Raw genomic sequence first — 25,967 nt, 5'->3', positions numbered from 1 at the left:
TGAAAACGTTCTATAAACATTTTCTATAGAATTTGGTACATAAGATGTCAATACGACCTCTATAGAATGTTTATGGAGGGTGGATGTAGAGCCATTCTATAGAAAGGCCGCATTAGAAGTTCTGAAAACGTTCTATAAACATTCTTCTATAGAATGTTGTACATATGATGACACTAAACCCTCTATCGACCACTTATAGAGGGTGAATGGAGGGTCAGTCTATAGACAAGCCGCATTATAGAAGTGTTAAAAACTTTCTATAGACATTATAGAATTTAGTACATATGATATCAATACACCCTCTATAGAACATCTATAGAGGGCTAATGGAGAGCCATTCTATAGACAGGCCGCGTTATCAGTTTTAAAGATATTCTATAAAAATTGCTTTATAGAATTCAGTACATAGGACGGGAATACACCCTCTATTGCACATCTATTGTGTGTAAAATGACTTGTTTCTATAGACAAGTTTCTATAGAATTACAGAAATTCTATACAGACGACTCTATAGATCGCTAGTTCCTATAGAGTCCCTTTTGACTCCATAGGAACTCATTAGGAGCTCTAAAGGAACTCTAAATCCATTTTAATAAGGGCAAAGACACGCCGTACATATGCCCACGAGTTCCGCGTAGCAGCCAGTCCAAATTCCTGCGCTTCGAATGTTCGCGCCTCGAAGCACGGCCCCCGGGCTCCGCCCCCTCCCGCGCTCGTCCCGCCGCATCGCGGCCGCGGCGCGTAGTCCTCCATTGCCGGCGGCGATGCCTTCGACGCAGGACGGTCGGCGCGGCGGCGCCGCACGGCAGCGGCGAAAGACTGGGCCGGACTCGCGGTACAGCTGGGTGGTCGCCCTAGCATGCGGTGGTGTCAACGTGTTCATGCACGCCTCGGGCAAGGTGGTCGGCCTGCTTTTCTCCGGCATGCTCCACGAGTTCGCCGTGAGTCGAGAGACGGCTGCGTGGCCCCTAGTTCTCAACAACACGCTGCTCAATGTCGCAGGTGGGTGACACCAATTGCTGCTCTGTGAGCGATCACTTCGGCCATCGTCCGGCGCTTTCACCGCTCGTTGCAAGGCGACAAGCGAGTCAGAAATTATATCGTCTTCTACAAGATACGCCTGTTGTGGACAAACGTGCCTGGTGGTGCCGATTTTGCTGCATTTAGGCTCTGATTAGGCTGAATTTCTCCGACACGTTTTTGGCTATTACGACCGGTACGAGCAGGGTCTCATCGCATCGCCTTCATGATAATTCAACGAGACTTTCGGGCAAATTTACCCGTTACTGCTTGAAAATATCGTCGCCCCTGGGCTCAGTTACAAGCAAAGTGCAGGATAAAAAAAATGCAGTTGCTGCATGTATCACAAAGTTTTATGCGGTCGATTAAGCTTTTGGAGGCTGTGTCTGCGTTTAGCCGTTGCCTCCGAGACGACTTAGAAGAAACCCCAAGTACCCCTTCCGACGGGAATGTTCTATCGCCGGCCAACCGAGTCCCTCGAATTGCTTGCTCTCCGAACACGCCTCGCGCTTCATGTGTGGCAGTTTCTCCAGCGGCAACCAAGAGGCGCTCTCACACCAATCTGGTAGGCCTGTAAAAAGAACAAGATGGGTCAACCATTAGGCAAAATTGGAAAAATATAGCTTAGAGATATATGCGAGCGACTCACAACTATCGCTGTCCTTATCTTCTTCGAGAGAATAATACACGTTTCAAAAGAGACACTCATAGCATCCATCCATTCATCCGGGTCCAAGAAGTAAAGCACGGCTTACTAGTGCCACAGAGCAAGTGATTAAAAAAAAGTTCCCATTGGGTGGCTTAAGAGCAGTCTGAAGGGCAGGGTGATATGGATAAGGCGAGCTCGCGCAGGGCAGTCAGTGACATCGGTCATATAACGGCCGGGATCATGCTTAAGTCTTACGGAATTTAAAAACAAAAGAGTGCTGGTTAAAATTATTCTAGCCTGAATCCCTCGGTCAAATAAAATTGCCTCTCTCGCTCTCGAGTCCTTGAGCTGGATTATTCACACAGGCGGACATTACTTGCTCGATAAATCGAAACACATACTAGACTAATTACTCAAAGTTCACTTAACTTCTTAATAGATTGGTTGAGGGCAGACATCGCGATTTACGAATTGCAGCTGGTGAGTTTGCAAGGCGGGTCCACTTGGAATTAACTTCAAGAATGACACCAGCTTGGAGATATGGGCCATTGACCTGGCCGTTACAATGTACTGTTGTACCACTTTTTAAACAAAGCTCTTTTTTGTGCTTTGCAGCACAAGAGTAACTGGACCGCCTATTGATTTTGTTCCACACTTTGGGAAATACTACCTTGAAACTGGCGTAATCCTGTAAATTCATTTCTAGTGTAAGCGTGCTGCAAATTCACCGGCTGCACTTCGTAAATTGCAATAGGTGCCGTAAACAGATAAGTTAACCATTAGCGAATTCCCATAAATTAGTTGTATATGTGCTTCAATTTCTTATGCTACTTATGTCCGCCTCTTCGCATAATGCAGCTCAAGGTCAAGAATTATGCTATCTACATGCCACAGGCGATTCTTAAATATTCCGTTATACTTAAATTGATCACACTCTATAAATGAAAATGCAAGCAATAATAGTAGAACAGTAGATGTGTTTCAGATCAGGCGCGTGCTTAGAGGATAAGATCTTTGTTCAAACCCAGTGTACCGAGATTTTAATGGCTCAGAATAGACCTCTATGGCGGCATTTCTAGATATTAAGGGAGCTTACGACTATGTAAACAAGTAATTGCTACGGGATGGTGTCATGCACGAGGGCATAGATGACCATTTAATCGAGCTCGTTAGGTATCCATAAAGGGATAGCTCTATACAAGTCGTGTTGGAAGGCGAGAGAAGCAGAGACCTAGTTAAAGTTCACCGAGGACAGAAACTAGGATACGCTCAGTCTGAATTCAACAGCAAATCATACCCATAGTGAATCAATATAAACACTTGGGTGCAAACATAAACAAAGGAAAGACCTACTGAAACATCTAACGAGGTAATATGGATTAGCCGATTGGTATTGGGGGCCCAGTGTACAACCACGAATGATTCATTGCAATGTGACACGGGTTTTGCCCTTTATCACTTCAGTGAAGCGCATAGCAAAATTATTTTTAATGCAAGGCTAAAGAAGAGCGGTGAAAAAAACCGCCGGCAAAAGTGCATAAATATCTGTTGCTCAAAAGCGTCAATACGGAATGGACGTAGGTGTCAAGGACGTTGGCAACCAAGTGCAGGGCAATTGAAAGTGTAAGTGTACAACCCGGATGCATGAAAAAGAAAGTGAGATAAACATAAACGGGAAATGGGATGCGAAGGATGAAAAAAATATACCATTGAGATTGACAAATACGGCAAACAATAAATCAGGGGCAAGAGTCTGTACGATAACACAAAAGGCAGTGCCTTGATGTTTGAGACCCGAGCTGGCTTCCCGAGGACAAGAACACGTCGAAGAAGACATTTGTGACATGATAAGGTTGGCTGCAGAAAAAATCCGGACACGTCTCAACGCATTGCAATGGAATGCCAGGATGAAATGCCAGATAAGAACGCAGCTGCCCCTCGGGAATAATCACTGCGACTGAAAAGTTGCCCAGAAAAAGAACACGACGCAATCTACGTCATTTTATTAGCAGAATATGAAACATCCCTTTCCACTGGTTTTGCATGCTTGGCTCAAACTCTGGAACAAATGCACATTGCCCGCAATGAACACTATATTGAGAAAAGCATAAAAGTGCTAGTAATTAATTTTAAGATAGCTTGCACGCATTGCTCTCAATCTTCATTACAGAAGCCTACCAATTTAGAATATCTGAATCTCTTCACGCAATCTCCGTTTCGTGTTTTTAACATTAGTCAGGCAGGGAGAATTGCAGAAAAAAAAATGCAGACAGGGTTCCCAAGATTGCGCCCGGTTGTCTACGACGCACTTCAGGACAATGTTTTAGAAAGCTACTCAGTGTGCACAAGTATGCGGAAGAACGTCGATACGGATCGTCGTTAACAACGCTGTGCGGCATAATGAGCTAGATTTCTTCGGCGAGCGTCCCGAAAACGGTCTGTGGCAGGAAACCTTCTTCACCGTCGAAGGAAGTCCACAGGAGGTGGTATCCCTAGTTTCACCGCACTCGCAAGAATTTATATAACATGTTAACTGGGAGTCGCACTGTTCATCGCCCACCACTCATGTTCTTGAGGTGCTAATAAATAAATAAATGACATTATGATGATAAATCAATATGGGCTTATAAAGGTGACGGCAAATCACAATCGATGTAATAAAATGTCGTCTCATCACGGGAGAGCAAAAGTGGTATTTCAGGGTCGCCAGAATACACACTACAATTTGTTAAACCAATGCTGAAGCAACAAACGAGTTAGTAAAAGTGCCACGGCGTGTCTTTATTCGCTGGAGGTCTAAGCATGCACCGATCTTTTTGATGAGTCAAAGGGAACGCTTCAATTGCGCTGTCATCGGCAAAAAGTTGTGCAGTGTCGTGAGCCATTGAGATATATAAGTTCTGTTCTAAAGAGTTTGGTGGTAGACGTGCTTAGTTTTATGCATTAGGCACTCGTGTGAACCATGACCGAGAGTGAACGGCGGGATTTGTAATCCCCGCCTTCGAATTGTAAAATATGAACAATCGATTAGACGGCTATTGAAGCACGTTATCGATGGTACATCGAGAATCATCAAGTTATATGGCCGTCGATGCTGTAGTTAGAACCAACGTTGCTACACTAGCTTCAGTTTTAAAACTCGGCGCCGTTGCGCGGAACCGCCAACCGCCCGCGCCTTCGTGGCGCTGCAGTCGCGCCCGGCTTCGCTTCCTCACTAGCCGGCTACGCGGGCGGGCCGGATTAAGCACGCGGTGCAGCGTTGGTGTATTCTGTGCTTCGTTGTTGACAGCGAATTTCAGCAAGCATGTCATCCGTGGAACTGCAGCCTTCGCCGAGTTTCTTAAGAATATCAGCAGACGATGCCGACGTGCTGCGTACCTGGCTGCACAGGCCGCTATCGGAACGATGTCGACAGTTCGGCGCACCACTTTTTCTGTGCTCCCAGCAATGCGACGCTTCGCTCGGCGTGAAACAGTGCGATTCCTCGGGCCGACCGGGAACTTTCCGCGAAATCCGCGGCGCGCGCTCGTGCCACGGCTCCCGCGTTCGTCGTCCTCTTCCACAGCTGGCTGCGTGGCCGTTCATCTTTCCAGCGTAGAATTTCACTTCACTTCTGTCGTCGTAATGGGGAGGCCGCCTTTACGGGGGTATGAGCCATTGCTTAAGGGAGTATGAGCCACTCATCGTCTTACGTAACGGAAAGATTTAATTATGAAGAAATTTAATTTCGAAGAATCAAGCGGCAAATCGCAGGCGAAGGCTGCTAACCACGCCGCCGAGCAAACTCGAGACATCGAACGCAAGCGACAACTACGGACTGTGGGCATACCGTCATTGACGTCGTTCTCTCCGTCGCAGCCGATTGTGTGTGTAACCTCATAACTGAGAAATACTTTAATGAACCCTCGGGATTAACCCAGTGATAAACACAGGGGCCGTACGTTTCAGCTTCACTGATTAAGCATCTTCATGAAATGAAAAATCACTTTTTTTTTTTTTGGCTTGTGTGTACAAAGACCGACCTCATCTTTCTTTTTGTAGCGCTTCTTTGGCGTGGTGAGAAGCTTAGGTGGGGATAAAGATCATCCTACAATCACGCACTTTGGCCAGATATTCAGGCTCTTGAGCCTAAACTGCGCGAAACGTTAAGACGACAGGAAGAAACACACGACATTTAGAAACGCAGCTTCTGCGCTTCGCTGTATGCGTTTCTTCCTTTCGTGCAGTTTACCCTTCCTACAGTATTAACGAACTGGCGCGATGCATCTTATTGCTGTAGGTGGATACCGCTTTCTCGTGGTATCACTATTTCGGACGAGGGAGAATGCCAGCGAGCGTGAAACATGCGCGGACTGCCCGTCCGCACGAGCTCAAGGCTGTGACGAGGCGTCTGCAGTGAAGCCCGATGGAACAGCGTTGCCATCTGGCGGCTGTCACAGAACTGGCGACAGCGGCTGTAAGCGCCCGGGCGGGGAGTTTTACAACTGAAGCTACTCTAGTAACATTGGTTAGAATTGTGTAGAGACACAGTTCGTGGACTTAATCACAGCACCGCTAGAACAGTTGGGACTTGTAGCCGCTGATGTTAAATGTCTACGGAAGAAGTACGAATCCTTAACAAAAAGAGAGACAGCTGCTTCAGAGTTAGCAATGACAGGGCTGCCTTCTTGAATTTCCCAGAAACCGACAGGCGCATGTAAGGTTTTTTGGGAACAGTACAATGTTCCGCGCTACGCAGCCTTGAAGGCAGACTGTAATTTACCAACATAAGCAGTAACACCGAAGAATTTAATACTGGCCTCCGCGTACTCAAACAAGCCAAATAATGCGATAGTAGTCCTGAAGATTGTCGAATGTGTGTTCAGAGCGACCCAGCAACGAAGTATTTGGCGATTGTGGGTGCTGCTTTGCAGCGGCGATCGTTGCAGCTGCCGAAAAAGATCTGGGAAGTGCTGCCCGAACAAATTGTGCTTGCATAAGTATAGTACACGGAGGCTCATCTAACACGTCTTGGATACGGGAGAAAGATAGTAGCATAGAAAATCTGAGGAAAAGCGCTTTGTAGCTTTAAAACAGAGCACAGATTGTGTCCATGGTTGGCCAACAATGACATTCAACAAATTGTCTATGCGAATGACTTTCATCTTCAAATAAGAAATACAGAGAGCCAAGGCGAAATTACAATAGACAATGGCTCCTAAAAATGTGCGTGTCTTCTTGTGCGCAACTGGCAGACCATTGACCTATACAGGGTAGGAAAACATTGCTTTGTGTGTAGGTTGTATTACTAAGACTGCTACAAGCACGGTAGGGTCATACCAAGTTTTTTATAGTGGCTTTGCTTGCTAATAACGCTACGTCAACAAAGCGATGCGCTTCTTATGTCATGCAGGCCGTACTAATAGGCCCAGAAAAAAAGCCTGTTATTCACCTCCTTTCATTTGTTTTTCATTTATTATACCCCTGAGGGCCATGGGCATTACAGAGGGGGAGCGGCAAATACAGAAGAATGAAGAAGACAAATACAGTTGGTTTACATGAGTGTTTGAATGGCACCTGTATATAGAATATTAGCTAAGGCTGCATGGAACTGTTCATAATTAGTAAGGCCTACAATTTCGCCGGGAAAATGGTTCCAGTCACATGAGGTTCGCGGCAGGAATGATCACTTAAGGAAACGCATTGCTGCATGAAAAAATATAGGCGCGTTCTGATATGCGATAACGCAACAGGCGCGAGCATCTGCATGTTACACAAGTAGCACAATCATCATCATCATCATCATCATGACCATCCGCCTGGCTACGCCCACTACAGGGCAAAGGCCTCTTCCATACTTCTCGAACTACCCCGGTCATGTGCTAATTGTGGCCATGTTGTCCCTGCAAACTTCCTAATCTCATCCGTCCACCTAACTTCTGCCAACCCTGCTACGCTTCCATTTTCTTTGAATCCAGTCCGTAACCCTTAATGACCACCGGTTACCTTCCCTCCTCATTACACGCCGTGCCCATGCCCATTTCTTTTTATTGATTTCCACTAAGATGTCATTAACTCCAGGTTGTTCCCTCACCCGATTAGCTCTGTTCTTATTCCCCCCCCCCCCCCCGCTTGACGTTACACCCGTAATTCTTTCCATAGCTCGTTGCGTCGTCCTCAATTTAAGTAGAGCCCTTTTCGTACGCCTCCAAGTTTATGCCCCGTAGGTGAGTACTGGTAAGACACAGCTGTTACACACTTTTCTCTTGAGGGACAATGGCAACCTGCTGTTCATTATCTGAGAATGCCTGCCGAACGCACCCCAGCCCATTCTTCTTATTATTTCAGTCTCATGATCCCGATCCGCGGTCACTACCTGCCCTAAGTAGATGTATTCCCTTACCACTTCCAGTGCCTCGCTACCTATCGTAAACTGCTGTTCTCTTGCGAGACGGTTAAACATTTCTTTAGTTTTCTGCAGATTACTTTTTAGACCCACCCTTCTGCTTTGCCTGTCCAGGTCAGTGAGCATGCGTAGCAATTCGTTTCCTGAGTTACTAAGCAAGGCAATATCATCAGCGAATCTTAAGCTACTAAGGTATTCTCCATTAACCTTTATTCCTGATTCTTCCCAATTCAGGTGTCTGAATACCTCCTGTAAACCTGCTGTCAATAACATTAGAGAGATCCTATTTCCCTACCTGACACTTCTTTATTGGTATTTTGTTGCTTTATTTATGGATGACTATGGTGGCTGTGGAGCCGCTACAGATATCTTTCTGTATTTTTACATACGGCTCCTCTAAATCCTGATTCCGTAATGCCTGCATGACTGCAGAGGTTTCGATTGAATCAAACGCTTTCTCGTAACCAATGAAAGCTATCTATAAGGGTTGGCTATATTCCGCACATTTCTCTATCACCTGATTGATAGTGTGAATATCGTATATTGTTGAGTAGCCTTTATTAAATCCTGCCTGGTTCTTTCGTTGACAGAAGCCTTATTCTTTTTGCGATTACCTTAGTAAATACATTGTAGACAATGAACAGTAAGCTATTCGGTCCGTAATTTCTCAAGCCTTTGGCGTCCCCTTTCTTATGGATTAAGATTATGTTGGCGTCCTTTCAAGATTCCCGTATGCTCGAGTTCATGAGGCATTGCGTGTACAGAGTGGCCAGTTTTTCTAGAACACTCTGCCCACCATCCTTCAACAATCTGCTGTAACCTGATCCTCCCCAGCTGCATTCCCCCTTTGCATAGCTTCCAAGGCTTTCTTTACTTCGGCCTCACTTGTGGGAGGTCAAAATCCTCTTGACTGTTGTTCCCTCTTCCATTATCTTCGTGGGTGCCACTCGTGCTGTATAAATCTCTATTGAACTCCTCAGCCACTTGAACTATCTTATCCATATTAGTAATGATATTGCCGGCTTTGTCTCTTAACGCATACATCTGATTCTTGCCTATTCCTAGTTTCTTCTTCACTGCTTTTAGGGTTTCTCTGATCCGGAGAGCATGCTCAATTCTATCCATATTATACTTCCTTATGTCAGCTATCTTACGCCTGTTGAATAATTTGGAAAGTTCTGCCAGTTCTATTCTAGCTGTAGGGTTAGAAGCTTTGATACATTGGCGTTTCTTAATCAGATCATTCGTCGCCTGCGATAGCTTACCAGTATCCTGTCTAACGAAGTTTACCACCGACTTCTATTGCACAATCCTTAATAATGCCCATAAGATTGTCCTTCATTGCTTCGACAATAAGCTACTCTTCCTGTGTTAAAGCCGAGTACCTGTTCCGAGCTTCATCCTGAATTCCTCTATTTTCCCTTTTACCGCTAACTCATTGATCGGCTTCCTATGTACCAGTTTCTTCTGTTCCCTCGTCAAGTCTAGGCTAATTCGAGCTCTTACCATCCTATGGTCACTGCAGCGCACATTTCCGAGCACGTCCACATCTTGTATGATGCCAGGTTAGCGCAGAGTATGAAGCCTATTTCATTTCTAGTCTCGCCATTCGGGCTCCTCCTCGTCCACTTTCGGTTATCCCCCTTACGGAATGTTAGGAGAGAGAGACAGAGGAAAAGGGAAAGGCAGGGAGGTTAACCAGAGGGGAAGATCCGGTTTGCTACCCTACGCTGGGGAAAGAGGGGATGGGGAGGTAAAGTGATAACAAAGTAGAGATAAAGAAAGAAAGGAGCATAGACACACAACCACAATCGGTCACTGTCACAGCATACTGTCGCCGCACAGCACAGTAACACTTGCAGCACTATCAACATCTGCTCAGGCTACAGCCGCTTGTCCAATTCTGTTGCCGAAGAAGGTTAGTAGAACAAAAGAAGCATATACAGTGCTAAAAAGCGGGCGTGTACTGTGCTACCGGGGCTTAGCGGAAAGACGAGAACTAGGAGTCGAATTCCTGATTAATAAGGATATAGTTGGTAACATACACGAATTCTATAGCATTAACGAAAGGGTGGTAGGTCTTGTTGAGAAACTTAATAAGAGGTACAAATTGAAGGTCGTACAGGTCTGCGCCCCTACATCCACTCATGATGACCAGGAAGTCGAAAGCTTCTATGAAGACGTGGAATTTACGATGGGTAAAGTCAAAACAAAATCCAATATACTGATGGGTGATTTGAATGCCAGGTTAGGCAAGAAGCAGGCTGGAGACAAGTCATGTGGGGCCATATGGCGTAGGTTATAGGAATAGCAGGGGAGAGTTATTAGTAGAGTTTGCAATGTACACTGGGTACGGCTAAATTGAGACTTACAACGTCATCACACACACACACACACACACACATGGGCGCGCGCGCACACACACACACACGCACGCACGCAGACACGCACGCACGCAGACACGCACGCGTAAGCTTCTCAGACAAAGCACAGTCGTAGCGACATTGTACCTTTTGTAGCGGATTCTTATTCCTAACCGTCCTTTCACGAGCTTGAAAAGGAATTGCTCGATGATAGGGCAAGGGTACGTTAGCACTGGTTCACTCGGGTAAAAAAAAAAACTCAGTGCCCTACCACTCTGTGAAGAAGGATGACCAGCGAAATAGTGGGCCCCTTAATGGCGAACTGCACCTCCGCCGCGGATCGGGCTGGTATTGCACTATCTTCAGGATCGGCCCACGTATGGGGAGTGCTTAACGCCTGCTTCACCTCCGCCGCGGGTGGGGCCGGTATTGCACTGTCTTCGGTATCGGCCCACGTATGGGGAGTGCTTTTTGCCTGCTTCACCTCCGCCGCGGGCCGGGCCGGTATTGCCTTATCTCCGATTTCGGGCTACGTATGGGGAGCGCTTAATGCCTGCTTCACATCCGCCGCGGGTAGGGCCGGTATAGCACTGTCTTCGGGATCGGCCCACGTATGGGGAGTGCTTAACGCCTGCTTCACCTCCGCCGCGCGTCGCGCCGGTGTTGCACAATCGTCAAGATCGGCCCACGTATGCGGAGTGCTTAACGCCTGCTTAACCGCCGCCGCGGGTCGGGCCGCTATTGCACTATGTTTCGAGATCTGCCCACGTATGGGTAGTGCGTAATGCCTGCTTCACCTCCGCCGCGGGTAGGGCCGGTATTGCACTATGTCCGAGATCTGCCCACGTATGGGGAGTGCTTATTGCCTGCTTCACCTCCGCCGCGGGTCGGGCCGGTATTGCACTGTCTTCGGGATCGGCCCACGTATGGGGAGTGCTTAATGCCTGCTTCACCTCCGCCGTGGGTCGGGCCGGCATTGCACTGTCTTCGGGATCGGCCCACGTATGGGGAGTGCTTAACGCCTGCTTCACCTTCGTCGTGAGTCGGGCCGGAATCTCCGTATCTTCGGGATCGGCCCACGTATGAGCAGTGCTTAATGCTTGCTTCACCTGCGCCGCGGGTCGGGCCGGTATTGCACTATATCCGGGATCGGCCCACGTATGGGGAGTTTTTTGCTTACATAAAGATTTCCTTGGACGGTGGAGGTATACAGCTTCGCTGTAAAAGCTAGAGTCCTCCATAACTGAAGGGGAGCTCAGTGCGGCAGCTGAGGCGACAAAATAAAATTGGCTCCAGGTGCGGACCGAATCATAAATGCTATGGTCGGGAATCTCAGTCACTACAAAGTAATCGAGGAAATTACCAAAAAAAAAACGCACAAAAAAAGACCAAGGGGATATTATTTAGAATGTTGTTACGATACCGTAAGTAATTTTGTTAGTCACCTGCATTGACTTAGTAAATAAAAAGAACTAGCGAACTTTTACATTGTTCTAATTGTCAAGGCTTCAATTGGAGCTTGGTTTGTAGAGTATTGAAAGAGACATCAAAATGAGAGGTTTTCGGCGAAGCACACATCGCGTTTCCGTCGAGCAGGGAAAGCCCGCGAAGTATGAAAAATACCAGATGCTTACGCAACCTCGCGCGCATGGTAGCAGGGCCATCAAACATTTTCAATGGAAAGCAAGTCAATAAGTTCGAATAACAGTAAATAAGTCCTAATACATGAGCTGCCTCGTGAACTACATGAGTCAGCCACGTACTATCCATAACGTATGTTCAGAATTTGCCACACCATAAACTTCTCGTCGTAAATTTTATAAACAGCCTCAGCGGGGCTGCCGTTTAGTAGGAGTGGATCGCTATAGAAAATGTTTCCCTTTTTCCCTATAATACTACTACGCGTGTCTTTAAAATACTTATGGTTACCCTATTACACGATGCCCATTTGGTCAACCTGAACAAGAGCTGGTTTCCGCGCTGGAATAACCTATCATCGTCGCCTAAAACAACATCAACATAAACAGGCTGCTGTCGATGGCGTAAATAATAAATTGAACATATGAGCCCACATGAACTGCATCATTATGTGTATTTTTAAAAGCTACCACCCTAAGGTACCTCCTCGCGGTACCCTAGATGAAGAGCACTTAAATGAAGATGTGCTGTCAACATAAACATATTCGTGGTGGTGACTAAGTTATGATCGGAGGATTGGACCTGCACCGTGAGCAATCGCAGATTTACAGTTTCTAGATACGCATGTTTTACATCGAAACTGTTAGCCTCTCGGTGGTCGGCATTTCTCGTGTGCGTCCGCAAGCAGAAATTATCCTTATCAGCAATGCCTCATACCCACCTAAGCAAGCAAAAATGCAATGGCTCATCCCCCTCGTAATGCAAAGGCTACAAGCAATCAGCCAGGTGAAGCGAACAGTGCATACGTATATTGGAATCACGCATACAACTGACAGAACGGCGTACGTTTCAATATAGAACACGCCCAAGGAAAGCGTCTGAACCATCAATTAAGCATTGCGTACCTCCCTCAGGATTTGTAGTGGTGGTTCTGCAACAGCTTCGCTGGACGTCCACGTTCGCGGGGCTGAGATGTCAAAGCGCTTCTCGGCGAGCATCTGCCACTTTGATAGTATCTGTCTACCCGCCTATGTTTTGGCACTCTCATGGTGGCTTGGTTAACTTGGTACGTACCAAAATTGGTGTAGTATAAGAGTGCATAATGAACATAAATGATTAGTTACGATATGAACGTGATGACTTGCGTGTCATGTAGATCATGAAAGAGCCGCCTTCGTCTTGGTGCTCTAATGGTTGTTCCGTTAACTTGATAGGCTCCCCGCACACTGCTTTGCATAACATCGATTCCCACAGGCGTGAAATCTGCCGGCTTTTTTTATTACAAGAATGAAATGTCTTCGGAAAGAATGAATATATATATATATATATATATATATATATATATATATATATATATATATATATATATATATACACACACATCATTACGTGCCACAGAACGTCTTTATGACTATAGAAGTACTGCACCGGCAAAGACGAGCACTACCCGAGAAGATGGCCGTCCCAAAAGCAGCTTCTCCTTTCCGTGCCTGAATGTTGGAGCGCGCTCGCCGCACCTGGTGACCTGGTGCAAATTCCCCCTCTGAGAGAGAAAGGACGGCCATCGTGCCGACCCTCGTGCAAGTGGACATAGGTGAAGAGCAAAGGGGTAACGAACAGACAGTGTGCACGGGGGGGAGGGGGGTGAAAAAAGAAAATCAGAAAATTGAGACGTTGTTGCACTGTCGCATGAAATAAGGCTTCAGACGTAAAGCGGGGCGCTTTCGACGCTGGGGTGATATGGCACTATCCGGGAGGACCTCCTAGTTCACTTCACTAACTTGAGCACTTTGTAGGCTCCAAAAAAGGCGATTGAGCAGCTTCTCTGACAACCACTGGCGGCGAAGCGGCGTCCACACCCAAATTTGGTCGCCCGGGTGGTATTGAACTTGGCGATGACGAAGATTCTACCGGCGTGCATCTGCACTCTGCTGTTGCGTGATGTGTAGCAGTGCCAATTGGAGAGCGTGTTCGGTGTACTGCCTAAGTTGCCCAGCATCAGGGGTGAGCAACACGTCGTAATCAGGTGGAAGCATTGCATCCAGCATGGTCTGAACCTCACGTCCGTGGACAAGACGGAAGGGCATGAATCGTTTTGTTTCCTGGGAGGCTTTGCTGTACGCAAATGTTACGTATGGTAAGACCTGATCCCACGTGATGTGCTGTACATCTGCATACATAGCTAAAATGTCGGCGATGGTTTGCTCAAGCGTTCGGTCAGCCCGTTGGTCTGCGGATGATAAGCAGTGGACTTGCGATAGCTTGTGTAGCCTAGCTTAAATATGTCGTCAATAAGCTGGGCCTGAAAGCTGTGCCTCTGCCACTGATCAAACACGACGGGGCGCCACGTCGAACAACAATCTGGTCTATGAAATATTGAGCAACATTGTCAGCTGTGGCACTTTGTAGAGCCCTTGTCTCGGCGTATCTCGTTAAGTAGTCGGTGGCTACTACGATCCACTTGTTATTGGCGGATGACAATGGAAAAGGCCCAAGTAAGTCCATTCCTATTTGACCGAATGGTGCCCTAGGTGGGGTGATCGGTTGCAGCAGCTCCGCGGGTTTCAATGGCGGGATTTGGGGCGTTGACATTCACAACTTTTTACATAGCGTTTTACAGATGCAGAAAGTTTGGGCCTGCAGTACGCCCGTTAAACTCTGGCGAGAGTGCGCGAAGAACCTAAGTGATCAGAGGTTAGCTCGTCGTGGCAGACAAGAAGTCACTACTTTGAAGTGGTGACCGTATAGGACAGGCCGAAACTTCATGGTGGCCCGTACTACAGCGAGGCACTCTTTCTCCCAGGTGGAGTAGTTTACCTCTGCATGTGGAATGGTGCGGCTTCGGTAAGCTATCACGCGCTATTGCCCTCTTCACGTTGGATTAGGGTGGCGCCAAGACCCACGTTCCTGGCGCCGGTATGGACTTCGATGTCAGCGTCCTTGTCAAAGTTAGCAAGAACTGGTGGTGTCTGCAAACACTCCCGTAGCTCTGTGAAAGCCGCGTCCTGCTCTTAATTCCAGACAAATATATCTTCTCGTGTGAGGCGAGTCAGAGGTTCAGCAATCCTAAAAAAAATATGCGATGAATCGGCGATTCATCGGCGATTCAGCCCCAGAAAGCGACGGACTTCAAGGACGTACGACTCGGTAGCTGTCTGAGCCCGACAAGATAGGTCAGCGGCACGCTTGCGACCAGCGAGTCTGCCGAAGAGCTCGCGAAGTTTTTGCTTGCATACGTGACAGCTGGTCAGCTCTTCGTGTGTGTCATACCAGGTGCGTGCTGGTCCCTGGAGGTAGAAGCAGAGTACAATCTGCTTGTACACTCTGTACACTATGTACACTCTGAATAGATGCAGAGTACACTCTGCATCTATTCCTAACATGTCCCACATTCTCAGGAAGCATTACAACTTACTAACACAAAGCGGCCGTCTTAAACACATTTTCACGGAATCACCAAGGGTTGTCTATCGTCGCTCTAGGAATCTGCGTGACCTAGTAACCTCTTCCAAGACTAAAGCGATTGCCCCTGCTGGTTGTCATCCCTGCAATAAGCCCCGTTGTAAAGTTCGTACACACATGACCGCATCAAAGACTGCTAGAAGCACAGCATCCAATTTTTCTGTTAAAATCAACGGCGACTTCACTTGCGACAGCATTAACGTCATATATCTGGTTGAATGTTCAGTATGTCATATGCAGTATATCGGTCAGACCGAAACATCTTTTCGTGTCAGATTCAATAACCACAAAGCACACGTTAACAGCTTGCCACACCTACCATTATCTAAACATGTTTGACTGCCAGGTCATACGTTTGACAATATGAGTGTAACCATAATACAATCACGTTTCAAATCGCACCATGATCGAGAAGTACGAGAATCCTTTCTCATCCATAAATTTAACACTGTGTCATCCGGTATCAACGAGAGCGTAGGAAAAGTGTCGTGCCTTTCTGCCATAACTTGATGTGCATGTTCTTGTAAAGAATTTACAAAGCATGCCAAATCAGTTTTTCCATGTCGCAATCGATATCATGTTGTACTTCATGTAGAATCATCATGACACGTCAACGATATTTAATGCATATAATTTATCGTGCTTATGTTATATCTGCTGCTGTACTTTTTTTCTATTTGCAATTGTACACGTGCATGTACTACTCATTATGCCCACGTACGCATGCACATAAAAGCGGCTGCGCGCTTGTATGTGTGGTTATTCTGATGAAGACCGTGCCACGGCCGAAACGTTAAAAAACATTAAAGATGGAATTTTCGTAAGTGTGCACCTTCGTTTCTAAAGCTACCTATGCACCGGACCCACAGAACTTCTCATTGAATTATATATATATATATATATATATATATATATATATATATATATATATGATGAAATTATCGTCCTAAAAGCTCTGCAGTGTGCATTTTTCCTTATTGAACAGTGGCAGTGGCTTGAACTTGTTTCTACGAGAAAGCCTAATGGACATTCTACGATTTCGCTGTCCTGATCTGTAATATAGTCATGTTGAAAATAAACAGCTCTGTTGAAAACTTAATAAGTATCGGCAATATAACATTCGTCTATGCTAAATTATTTCTGCCCCGTTTTTATACAGGACCGCTGCGCTGTTTTTTTTTCGGGCTGCTGTATTGGGCTAACCGGGTACTAAACCAACACTGGGATCAGCTTGGGCCACTGGGTATGCGACACTGGGTATGGACCGCTTTCCAATGAAGCCCTCGCACAAACTAACTTCTTTACCCGCCGTGGTTGCTCAGTGGCTATGGTGTTGGGCTGCTGAGCACGAGGTCGCGGGATTGAATCCTGGCCACGGCGGCCGCATTTCGATGGAGGCGAAATGCGAAAACACCCGTGTACTTAGATTTAGGTGCATGTTAAGGAACCCCAGGTGGTCAAAATTTCCGGAGTCGTCCACTACGGCGTGCCTCATAATCAGAAAGTGGTTTTGGCACGTAAAACCCCATAATTAAAAAAAATTAACTTCTCTTTGTTACCGAAAGACAGGATTAACGTCACATCCGGTAAACCCCTAACTTGCATTATACGCAAAAATTTGTTCGGGACATCAAATGTCAGCACGCGCTTTCATGGAGCCACGCTGATGGTGAAAGCAAAGTAACAAAACAAATGCGACTGTTTCCGTCGCGCAAGAGTGTTTGCGCTGCTAGATAAGATAGGAGCGCCTGGTGTGTGGAGTTATTTTCCCGCAGCGTTGGGTGTGCGCTAAGGTAAGAGACAAAAACTTAGATGCTGTCGCCGAGCGCAACATGTAGCACACATGATTATGTCAGAAGTCCAGTCATTGCAGCTTGGTTTCAAGTTCTGGGAGTGCAGGGTCGGACATTTATAAATAGTATCGACTCGCCACCGCATGCAGCTGTCACATAAGTCAGCTGCCTCAAGATTGCATCCGAAACAATTGTGAATTCCGAAGTTCATTTAAGATGTGCTAAGACCACACACACACACACACACACATATATATATATATATATATATATATATAGAAAGCGTCCTTCGGTTAAAATATTAGTCACGTCACATGAGAGCCCGCAGTTTGACAAGACCACTTAACACGGTTGATACGCGCTGGCACTGACGTCCACTTATCGCTTTCATTCTGCATAAAAAGAAAGCCGCGATCATTCCTTAAGTGCAGGAGCCACTTTGCCTGAGCCATCAAGGAGCATCGCCGTCATTGCGGTATTCTCTGCACGTATGCTGTCAAGCCACGCTTTGTCTTCTATTTGAACCGTACAATCGTTGTTCAAACTTCCCACGGAAGGTCCACAGGCCCGACAATTGAGAGAGCACCCATTCTGTCGCATTTATTTTAGCGCAAACTCAGGGACAGTGATCAGCTTTCATTTAGCTGCGAGGTATTTAAGGAGGCGTGTTTAGTGCGGGGTGTACCAGACGTGTTATGCTTAATAACCGGTGTGCGGTTAACGTTGGCTACTTCGCCGTGCGCATTGCTTACTGTGTAAATTTGTGCGCTTTTGAACGCAGTAAGTTGAGGAAAAGAATTTATCCCACAATGCCGAACATAGAGGCACTGTGCTTTGAAACATTCCTTCTCGCGCCACAACGTGTTATTGTCGCAGCCAAGCGTTGTACGTGCACCGGCTGCAGAGGTTCGCGCTTCGCTCATGCGTATCTCCGCGGGCCCCGTTATCCGGAACGCCCATTAGGCACTCTTATCCGCAACAAAGGATCCTCGTAGATGCGTGCTACGGCTTTTGCAGGCATCGAGGCCATCTGTCAGATTTTAGATTGTTCTCAAAGAGAGCTAGTGTTGATTTGAGCGAAATCAAGCAAGTTGAAATCAGCAAGTTTTCGAATGACGCAGTGTTTTTCGGATAGTAACAAATACGTGAAAATTTTTCAGGGACTTGCATCTAGAAAATTGGCCAGAATCTCGTATTCTAATGTGAGGCCTGTTTGCTAGCGCAAGGATTCCTGGCTTAGCATACGTGCCGCCTCATGTAGCCGGTCTCACATTTATTTCATCAGCTTACCTATCGAACTTATTGTGAAAAGCGTGCAAGACCCATGAAAGCTTGCTTTCAGTGAGTTGCAGTCAAGTGGAGTGTTTTCATACGACTTCAATGCATCTTCTGATTCGGTTGAACGGCATAACTTTATCGGAGACTGTTGCTACAGTGCCGTTGCTCTCTTTGTGTCAAATGTCCAACTGTCGCGTTTCAGTTTATGCAAACTTTTGCTAAAAAAATACTAATAAATATTCCACGCACTGTGGGAATCGATGTAAGCCAAATTTTCTGTGAAGTTTGCTTTGATTGATGAAAATTAGCGGTGATGTTGATGGCGACTGTTTAATTTCTTCAACTTTTAGTCCAACACGAGAGTAGATGTTAAATGTTACCTTGCATGCACCACTGCTGCGTGTCTGCGTAGTGCACAGAATACACAGGGGGAGGTGTTTGCTTGAAGCGTTGTCGTGCGCCATATTTCACAACCTCTGAGAGGGTTGAGCGTTGTCATTGCCTCACATGGCACATCGCATTGTGGCAGAAGTATTAAACTTGAATTTGATTATGGGGTTGTACGTGCCAAAACCACAGTCGGGTTGTGAGGCACGCCGTATAGTGGCGGAGTCCGAATTATGACACCGTTATGTCCTTTGACGTGTCCGAAATCTAAGTGCACGTGCGTTTTCTATTTCGGCCCCGTCGAAATGCGGCTGCCGAGGTCGGGATCAAATCCTTGACTTCTAGCAATGCCACAGGCGCAAAGCTACCACGGCGGCCACAGAAGTGTTGATTTGACGTGTGACTGCATCCGTAGTGCAGCCTAGACCCTACGGTGCGCTTTCATGCGGCTCTGCTTCTGCACGCCTTGCATAAGTTGTGCGCTTGACAAATTTGCACAGTGTTTATTATTCATAAATATGAGAATCGTACCGTACCGTACCTTGAACTTCAATTTATCTCGTTTGCGCGCAACGGCCGTCGTGTCCATATTAGCAACAACTTGATTTGGCTGACTTGGTTCACTTTGAGTAAACTTGAAGCAGCTCGAAGATGAAGACAACAATCGGAAACACACATAACAGGACGAGTGCTGTTCTGCCATGTAGAAAATTTATTGAAAGGTTACATAGCTTCTACAACATGTCAAAAAACACTAATAACCAATAGGTTCAAAGGCATACCTACTTCCTACAAATATACCTGCTTATCTAAAAAGCTTACCTCATGTTTTGTAAGGATGAGCGACGCTGCATGTGCTAACGCATTTAGCTCCTGCTTTGGTAAAGTAGTAAGCTTCTACAATTTCTCTTTCTTTTTTACTCTTTGCGTGCTTTAAAAACATAGTGTCATGGAACTGTCTATAGTAGTAGCGTTTCTTTCCCTTCTCATGTCACCTTCCACCTCCCTTCTTTTGTACGGGAACTGCCAAGGAAGATTGGCAAGGCTGTTATTCACTCATTTCTCGAGTGCATCGGTTCTACCCATTCTGTGTCTCCTCTTGCTCTCTGCCATGCTATCTAGCTTCCTTCTGGACTTGCACGTTAGCAGAAAGGTAAGCGCGGCAGTTCCTGCAGTGGTTTTGAGGGGCGTCACGGACAATTGCAGCTGTCAAGAGGCTCGTGTGGCAGCACCCAGAAAGCTCCACAGGTCATTGTGCACATTCGACGTGGCGCAAAGTTCCAAAGGAGTTTCTCGCGTCGCGCTCTTGTGATGTGTACACACGCTCTGGATCGCTGATTACAAGCGCATGTAATCTGCCTGTCGTCATAATTTGCGGTATATTCATATATACAGAAAATCACACGGAGTATTAGGACACAATTTTTACACAACAGCAACGCAAGGAACCGACCTTTCATAAAAAACTTAATAGCACTCCTTATCGCAAGGAGAAGTACCGGTTCGTACATAATTATCATTAAATAACCTATACTTGTATTACTGGTATCAATAAATACATTTCGCCGGCAAAACAAACAACATTGCGCCTCGTCTATAATACAGGTGCTCAAAACAATGCCCACAGCGAATCTGACTCTAAGGCAAGGTAACTGGGCAATAAAAACAAACACGCACTCAAGCCTTTCAGTACAAGTATTTCGCCGACAGCAGATGGGCTGCCGTCATGACGAATGGGTCGTGTGACACTGCTTATATACGCACAGAACTGTTTTACTCAGGCAAAATAAATACCTGCTAAGAAAATAGAGTGAAATACTTGTGCTTACATGGTGTCAATAAGAAACTTGAAAAACTTCGCACAACTGGAGTTCCCGCTCTCGGCACAGCACAGAGCCGTGCGACTCATGCGATGGCGCGATTTAGCCGCATTTATTTATTTATTTATTTATTTATTTATTTATTTATTTGAAAATACTGCAGGCAGCAATGCTGCCCTAGCAGGAGAGGTTTACAAGAAGTGCAATGACAAAGATTTCACTAGGTAATCTACATTTGCACAATCAACAACGGACGCTGGCCGACAATTCCACTCCTCAATTGTGAGCGGAAAAGAAGACTTGCGAAACATCTTCGTCCTCGCAAAGTACGGGCGGATAACGTTCGAGTGGTTAATTCTAGAAGACTTGTGTTGTGCGCGGGAAAGATAAGTTTCGCGCGGCAGACCCGATTTTGTTCGGATAGATCAAATAAAGCATTTTTAGCCTCGCAATCTCTCGGCGGACACGGAGGGGTTCCAGATTCAGTCGCTGCAACATGTCAGTAACAGATGAAGAAGACCGATAGTCAGATACAATAAATCGAGCAGCGAGGCGATGAATTCGTTCTAGTTGTGCAATATCTTTAACGTAGTATGGGTCCCATACTGCGGAAGCGTACTCAAGGACTGGTCGAACCAAAGTGCGGTATGTATCGAGTTTAACACTTGACGGTAAGTCTTTTAACTTCATGCACAAAGAGCAGTTTATTAAATGCTGTTGTGCAAACGTTCCTGAAATGTTTGTCCCATTTTAAGTTGCTTGTGATAGTTAGTCCTATATATTTGACAGACGTTACTGATTGAGTAGTTTTATTAGGAATGTGGTACGTATGAGACAGTGTCTTTTTCTTTGTGGTTATTGTCATAGCAACTGTTTTATCAAAATTGATTTGCATACCGTTTCGTTCGCACCAGTCCGCGAGGCTCTTTTTCAGTAGTGTTTGGCAAGAGGAGCTATCTACAACACTATACATAGCGCAGTCATCAGCGAACAACTTTACTGTAACAGGATGACCGATGTTAGAAACAATGCCGTTTATATAAATTAAAGACAACAGAGGACCAAGCACGGAACCTTGAGTAACCCCAGACAATACCGGCAGATCAGCATACCTAACACCCGCACACTCCTCAAACTGTGAGCGATTATTCAGATAAGCCTGCAACCACAATATCAATTTCTCAGGAAGCCCGGCATCCCTTAATCTGTCAATGAGTAAAGTGTGGGGCACACGATCAAAAGCTTTTGACATGTCAAGAAAAACCGCATCTATCAGCCTACAATTATCTAGAGCTGAAGAAAAATCATGTATGACCGAAATTAATTGTGTAGTTGTTGAGACAGTCTTCCGCAAACCATGCTGATACTCAACGAAGAATTTTTTTTTGTTCAAGGTGCTGAGATATACGGTGAGCTATTACATATGTTCAAGCAGTTTACAGCATGTGCTTATTAGAGAAATCAGTCTGTAGTTACAAGCTTCTAGCCTGTTTCCCGATTTAAATACTGGAACTACTGTTGCCGTGAGCCAATCTGCGGGTAAGGAGCTTTGGTTGAGTGATGCGTTAAACAGAACATAAAGTTAATGTGACACAATCTCTGAGTAGCGTACAAGGAAGGCATTCGGCATGCCGTCAGCGCCGCTTGACTTTTTCATTTTTACATTTAAAAGAAGAGAAAGTATTCCTTCGCGACCAAGAACTGCGTCAGGCATTGAGTTTGCAACGTGCGGTAGGTCAGAGTATTGCGTTCGTAAATATTGAACATATGGTCTTGTAAACGCTTGGTGAAAAGTAGTGTTCAATTCATATACAATTAAATTAAGGTAAGGTTTGTACACATGTTACCATTAATCTTCATATAATTCACACACGGTTGGGAACGTGACAAGTAGCGCCAGAATTTCTCAGGACATTCCTTCAAGAAAGCTGTAAGAGCTTTGCCATAAAATTTACTACGCGCAAGCTTCAGTTTAGTAACCAGCTGTTCTTGAAGGGCGGTTAATGGTGACGTAGTTTTATTCTTCATTTTTCGTTTAATACGCCGCTTTAGAAGGATTATGTCCCTACTAATCCATGGGTTCTGACGCTTTGTAATCTTTCTGCGCTAAGGAACAAACTTGTCAATGCAGGATGACACTACTTTCTTGAAGTAGTTCCAAAGATGAGAAACATCGCCACCATGTTCAAAATCAGAAAGCGAGAGATGCATTGCATCTAGGACAGATTCATTATCTGCAGCGGAAAAGTCACGAAAAGTTGCCACCGAGGGAGGCGTTTTTCTGCTATTAATTTTTAGAGTAACTTGAACAATCTTGTGGTCCGAGATACCACCGGCAGTACTAACTGAGTAATCTTCAGGAGAGAGAGAGAGAGAGAGAAATAACGTTTATTTGCACCCGCAAAAAGAGCCCCGAGGAGGCAAGAGTCTTCCTGTCTCTTCGGTTTACTTCTCCCCTTTCAGCTGGCTGATGCTCCTTGGAGCTCAGCGGTGTCCAGGGCCATGCGGATGACTTCTCTTTGGTCATCTTCCTTCGAGCTGGTCATTAAAGTCTGTTTATCTTAGTGCTGTTTATCTAGTGATTTTTGTAACGCTTTAACCCTGTCTTTCCTCCTGTCCTGGTGGTGACTGGGATGCATATTCTTCGGGAGTGGTGGTATGCGTATCCTGTCTCTGATTTGTGACGGGATGGATCCCGTGTTTCTTACTTTGTTGTTAGTTTTGTATCCTAGTTTCGCTAGAATTCTCAGACCACCTCTGCTTCGCATTAGTCTCTGTTGCTGGGAGACTAGTGTGGCTTCGATCAACTCTTCTAGGGTGTTTGAAATGCCCATGTTTAGTATCCTCTGCGTAGATGTGCATGGCGGCAGGTTTAGGGCTGTTTTAACTCCTTTCCTAATGAGGATTTCTATTTTGTTTTTCTCGGCCCTTGTTAGTTTAAGGTACGGTGTTGCGTATGTGATCTTGCTGATCGCGAAGGACTGTATTATCCTTAATAGGTTAGCCTCCGTCATGCCTGCCTTCTTGTTGGCTATTCTTCGGAGGAGTCGGCATGTTTGGCTTACGCTCATTTCAAGCTTTCTAATCGTTTCCGTATTTCTTTCATTGTCCTGAATGTGCATGCCTAGCACACGTATAGCTTTTACGTTTGGAATCGCGTCCCCATTAACAGTGAGTTTTATCCCGTGGTTAGGGATTTTCTTTCGCATTTTCTGTGGACTGATGAAGAGAGCCTCCGACTTCGTAGCTGAACATTTAAGTCCGGCTTTTTCTAAGGGCTCTTCAATTATATTGATGGCCTTTTGCAGCGTTTCTTCTATGTGGGAATCACTGCCTCTATTTATCCATAGGGTGATGTCGTCCGCATAGATCGTATGTTCTAGCCCCTGTAAGTCCTTAAGTTTGTGCGGGAGTCCAATCATTACTATGTTAAAGAGAGTGGGTGAGAGCACAGAGCCCTGCGGTGTCCCCTTATTACTGAGCACTATCCCTTTCTCCTCGTTACCCCCTAGACTGACCGTTACTGTTCTGTCAGTCAGAAAGTCCTTTATATACTCGTAGGTACGTCTCCCTACGTTTAGGCTATTCAATTGTTCTAAGATTGCCCTGTGGTCTACGTTGTCGAATGCTTTGGCCACGTCTAAGCCAACGATGGCTTTCGTGTCCTTCGTTTTGTGGTCGATAATTTGCTCTTTAAGCTGTAGCATGACATCGCACGCAGATAGGTGTGCTCTGAAACCTATCATTGTGTCAGGGTATATGTCTTGGTCTTCCAAGTATCTGCTGATTCTAGATTGTATCACATGTTCCATTAGTTTCCCGACGCATGACGTGAGGAATATTGGTCTGAGGTTTTCGAGGCTGAGCTTTTTCCCCGGTTTTGGAATTAGGACTAATTTAGCCTCCTTCCATTCTTTGGGGATCTTACCTTTCTCCCAACACTCTTGCATAAAATTCGTTAGGTTTACTGTTGACTTGTCGTCTAGGTTCCTCAACATCCGATTGCTGATTCTGTCCGGTCCTGCAGCTGTTTTCGTTCTGAGTCGATTCAACTCGGCCCTGACTTCTCCTACCGTGACGGGGCTGTCCAAGAGGGGGTTCTCTTCGCCTTTGTAGTCCGGCAGCGTTTGTTGCGGACCACATTTAAGATATCTATCCTTAACTTCAGCGAACAATTGCCCATTACTACCTTCGTATTTATACACTAGTTTGTGCATGTTGCTACGCGTCTCTGATTTGCTGTTTTGGGGATCTAGTAGGTGCCTCAATAGTTGCCATGTATTTGATTTACCAATTTTGTGATCCATCTGTTCGCATATGCTAGTCCAATTTCGTTTCGTGAGTTCGAGTGCGTATTCTTCAATCTCTCCGTTCAGGTGCGCTAATGCCCTCCTAATGTTTCTATTGCTTCTATTCTCTTTAAATTTTTGCTCTAACTGCTTCTTTTTCCGCCATAATCTGACCATTTTCCGGTCTACTACCTCTTGCGTTTCGTCCGCCTCCACCTTTTCGGTGGCCTCTTCAACCGCTTCCAAGATGGCTTTGCTCCAACTGCCTAAATCATTGAGCTCCACTTTTTCGGCACATTTCTGCCTAAAGAGGTTCCAATTTACCGCTTCGAACTGCTTGGGTTTGGGAGTTGGTATGCCGTGTTCTACCACCGTCTCTATTATTCTGTGGTCGCTCCCCAAGTCCTCTCCCGTGTTACACCATCGTGCGGTTATGTGTCCCCCTATGAGAGTAAGGTCCGGTGTGGTGTCCCTGGAAACACTATTTCCCTTTCTAGTCGGGATTTGAGGATCTGTTAGTAGAGTTAGTTCATGCTTGGAGATAGTATCCCATAATTCTCTGCCTTTTTGTTGCGAGGTTTTGTACCCCCAAGCCGTGTGTTGCGCGTTAGTCTCCGACTATGACTATGGGGCTGTTCCCTGCAATGTTTTTGGACCTTTCGATGAGCTGATCGAAGCCACAATTCTTTTTTTGCTTAGGAGAGCTGTATACGTTGAGAACGTATAGGCTTCTATCTTTTCTTTTCCTCGGTACTAGTTCAATTAGGACGTGATCAATCTTATTTGTGTCAGTCTCGTGTAGTACTGCTGCTAAGTTTCTTTTAACTAAAATAGCTGTCTGCCGATTCTCTCCTTGCCCAGTGTAGGCTGTGTAGCCGGCCAA

At 45.8% G+C, this 25,967-nt stretch overlaps 1 protein-coding gene across 2 annotated transcripts in view; it reads left to right on the top strand.

Moving 5' to 3' along the window:
• Positions 1 to 752: 752 nt before the first annotated feature.
• The window catches only part of LOC142575086 (monocarboxylate transporter 9-like), a 163,093-nt gene continuing 137,878 nt past the window's right edge, over positions 753 to 25,967 (top strand). For both annotated transcript variants that reach the window (XM_075684068.1, XM_075684067.1), the window contains exon 1: positions 753 to 1,002. In XM_075684068.1, coding sequence (XP_075540183.1) covers positions 765 to 1,002 — 238 coding nt within the window. In that variant the 5' untranslated portion in view covers positions 753 to 764. The remainder of the gene's footprint in view (positions 1,003 to 25,967) is intronic.

Source organism: Dermacentor variabilis, chromosome 3, assembly GCF_050947875.1.
Source record: "Dermacentor variabilis isolate Ectoservices chromosome 3, ASM5094787v1, whole genome shotgun sequence".
Lineage (NCBI taxonomy): Eukaryota > Metazoa > Arthropoda > Arachnida > Ixodida > Ixodidae > Dermacentor > Dermacentor variabilis.
The sequence above is the reverse complement of the archived record's forward strand: the minus strand, read 5'-3'. Positions and strand labels throughout refer to the sequence as shown.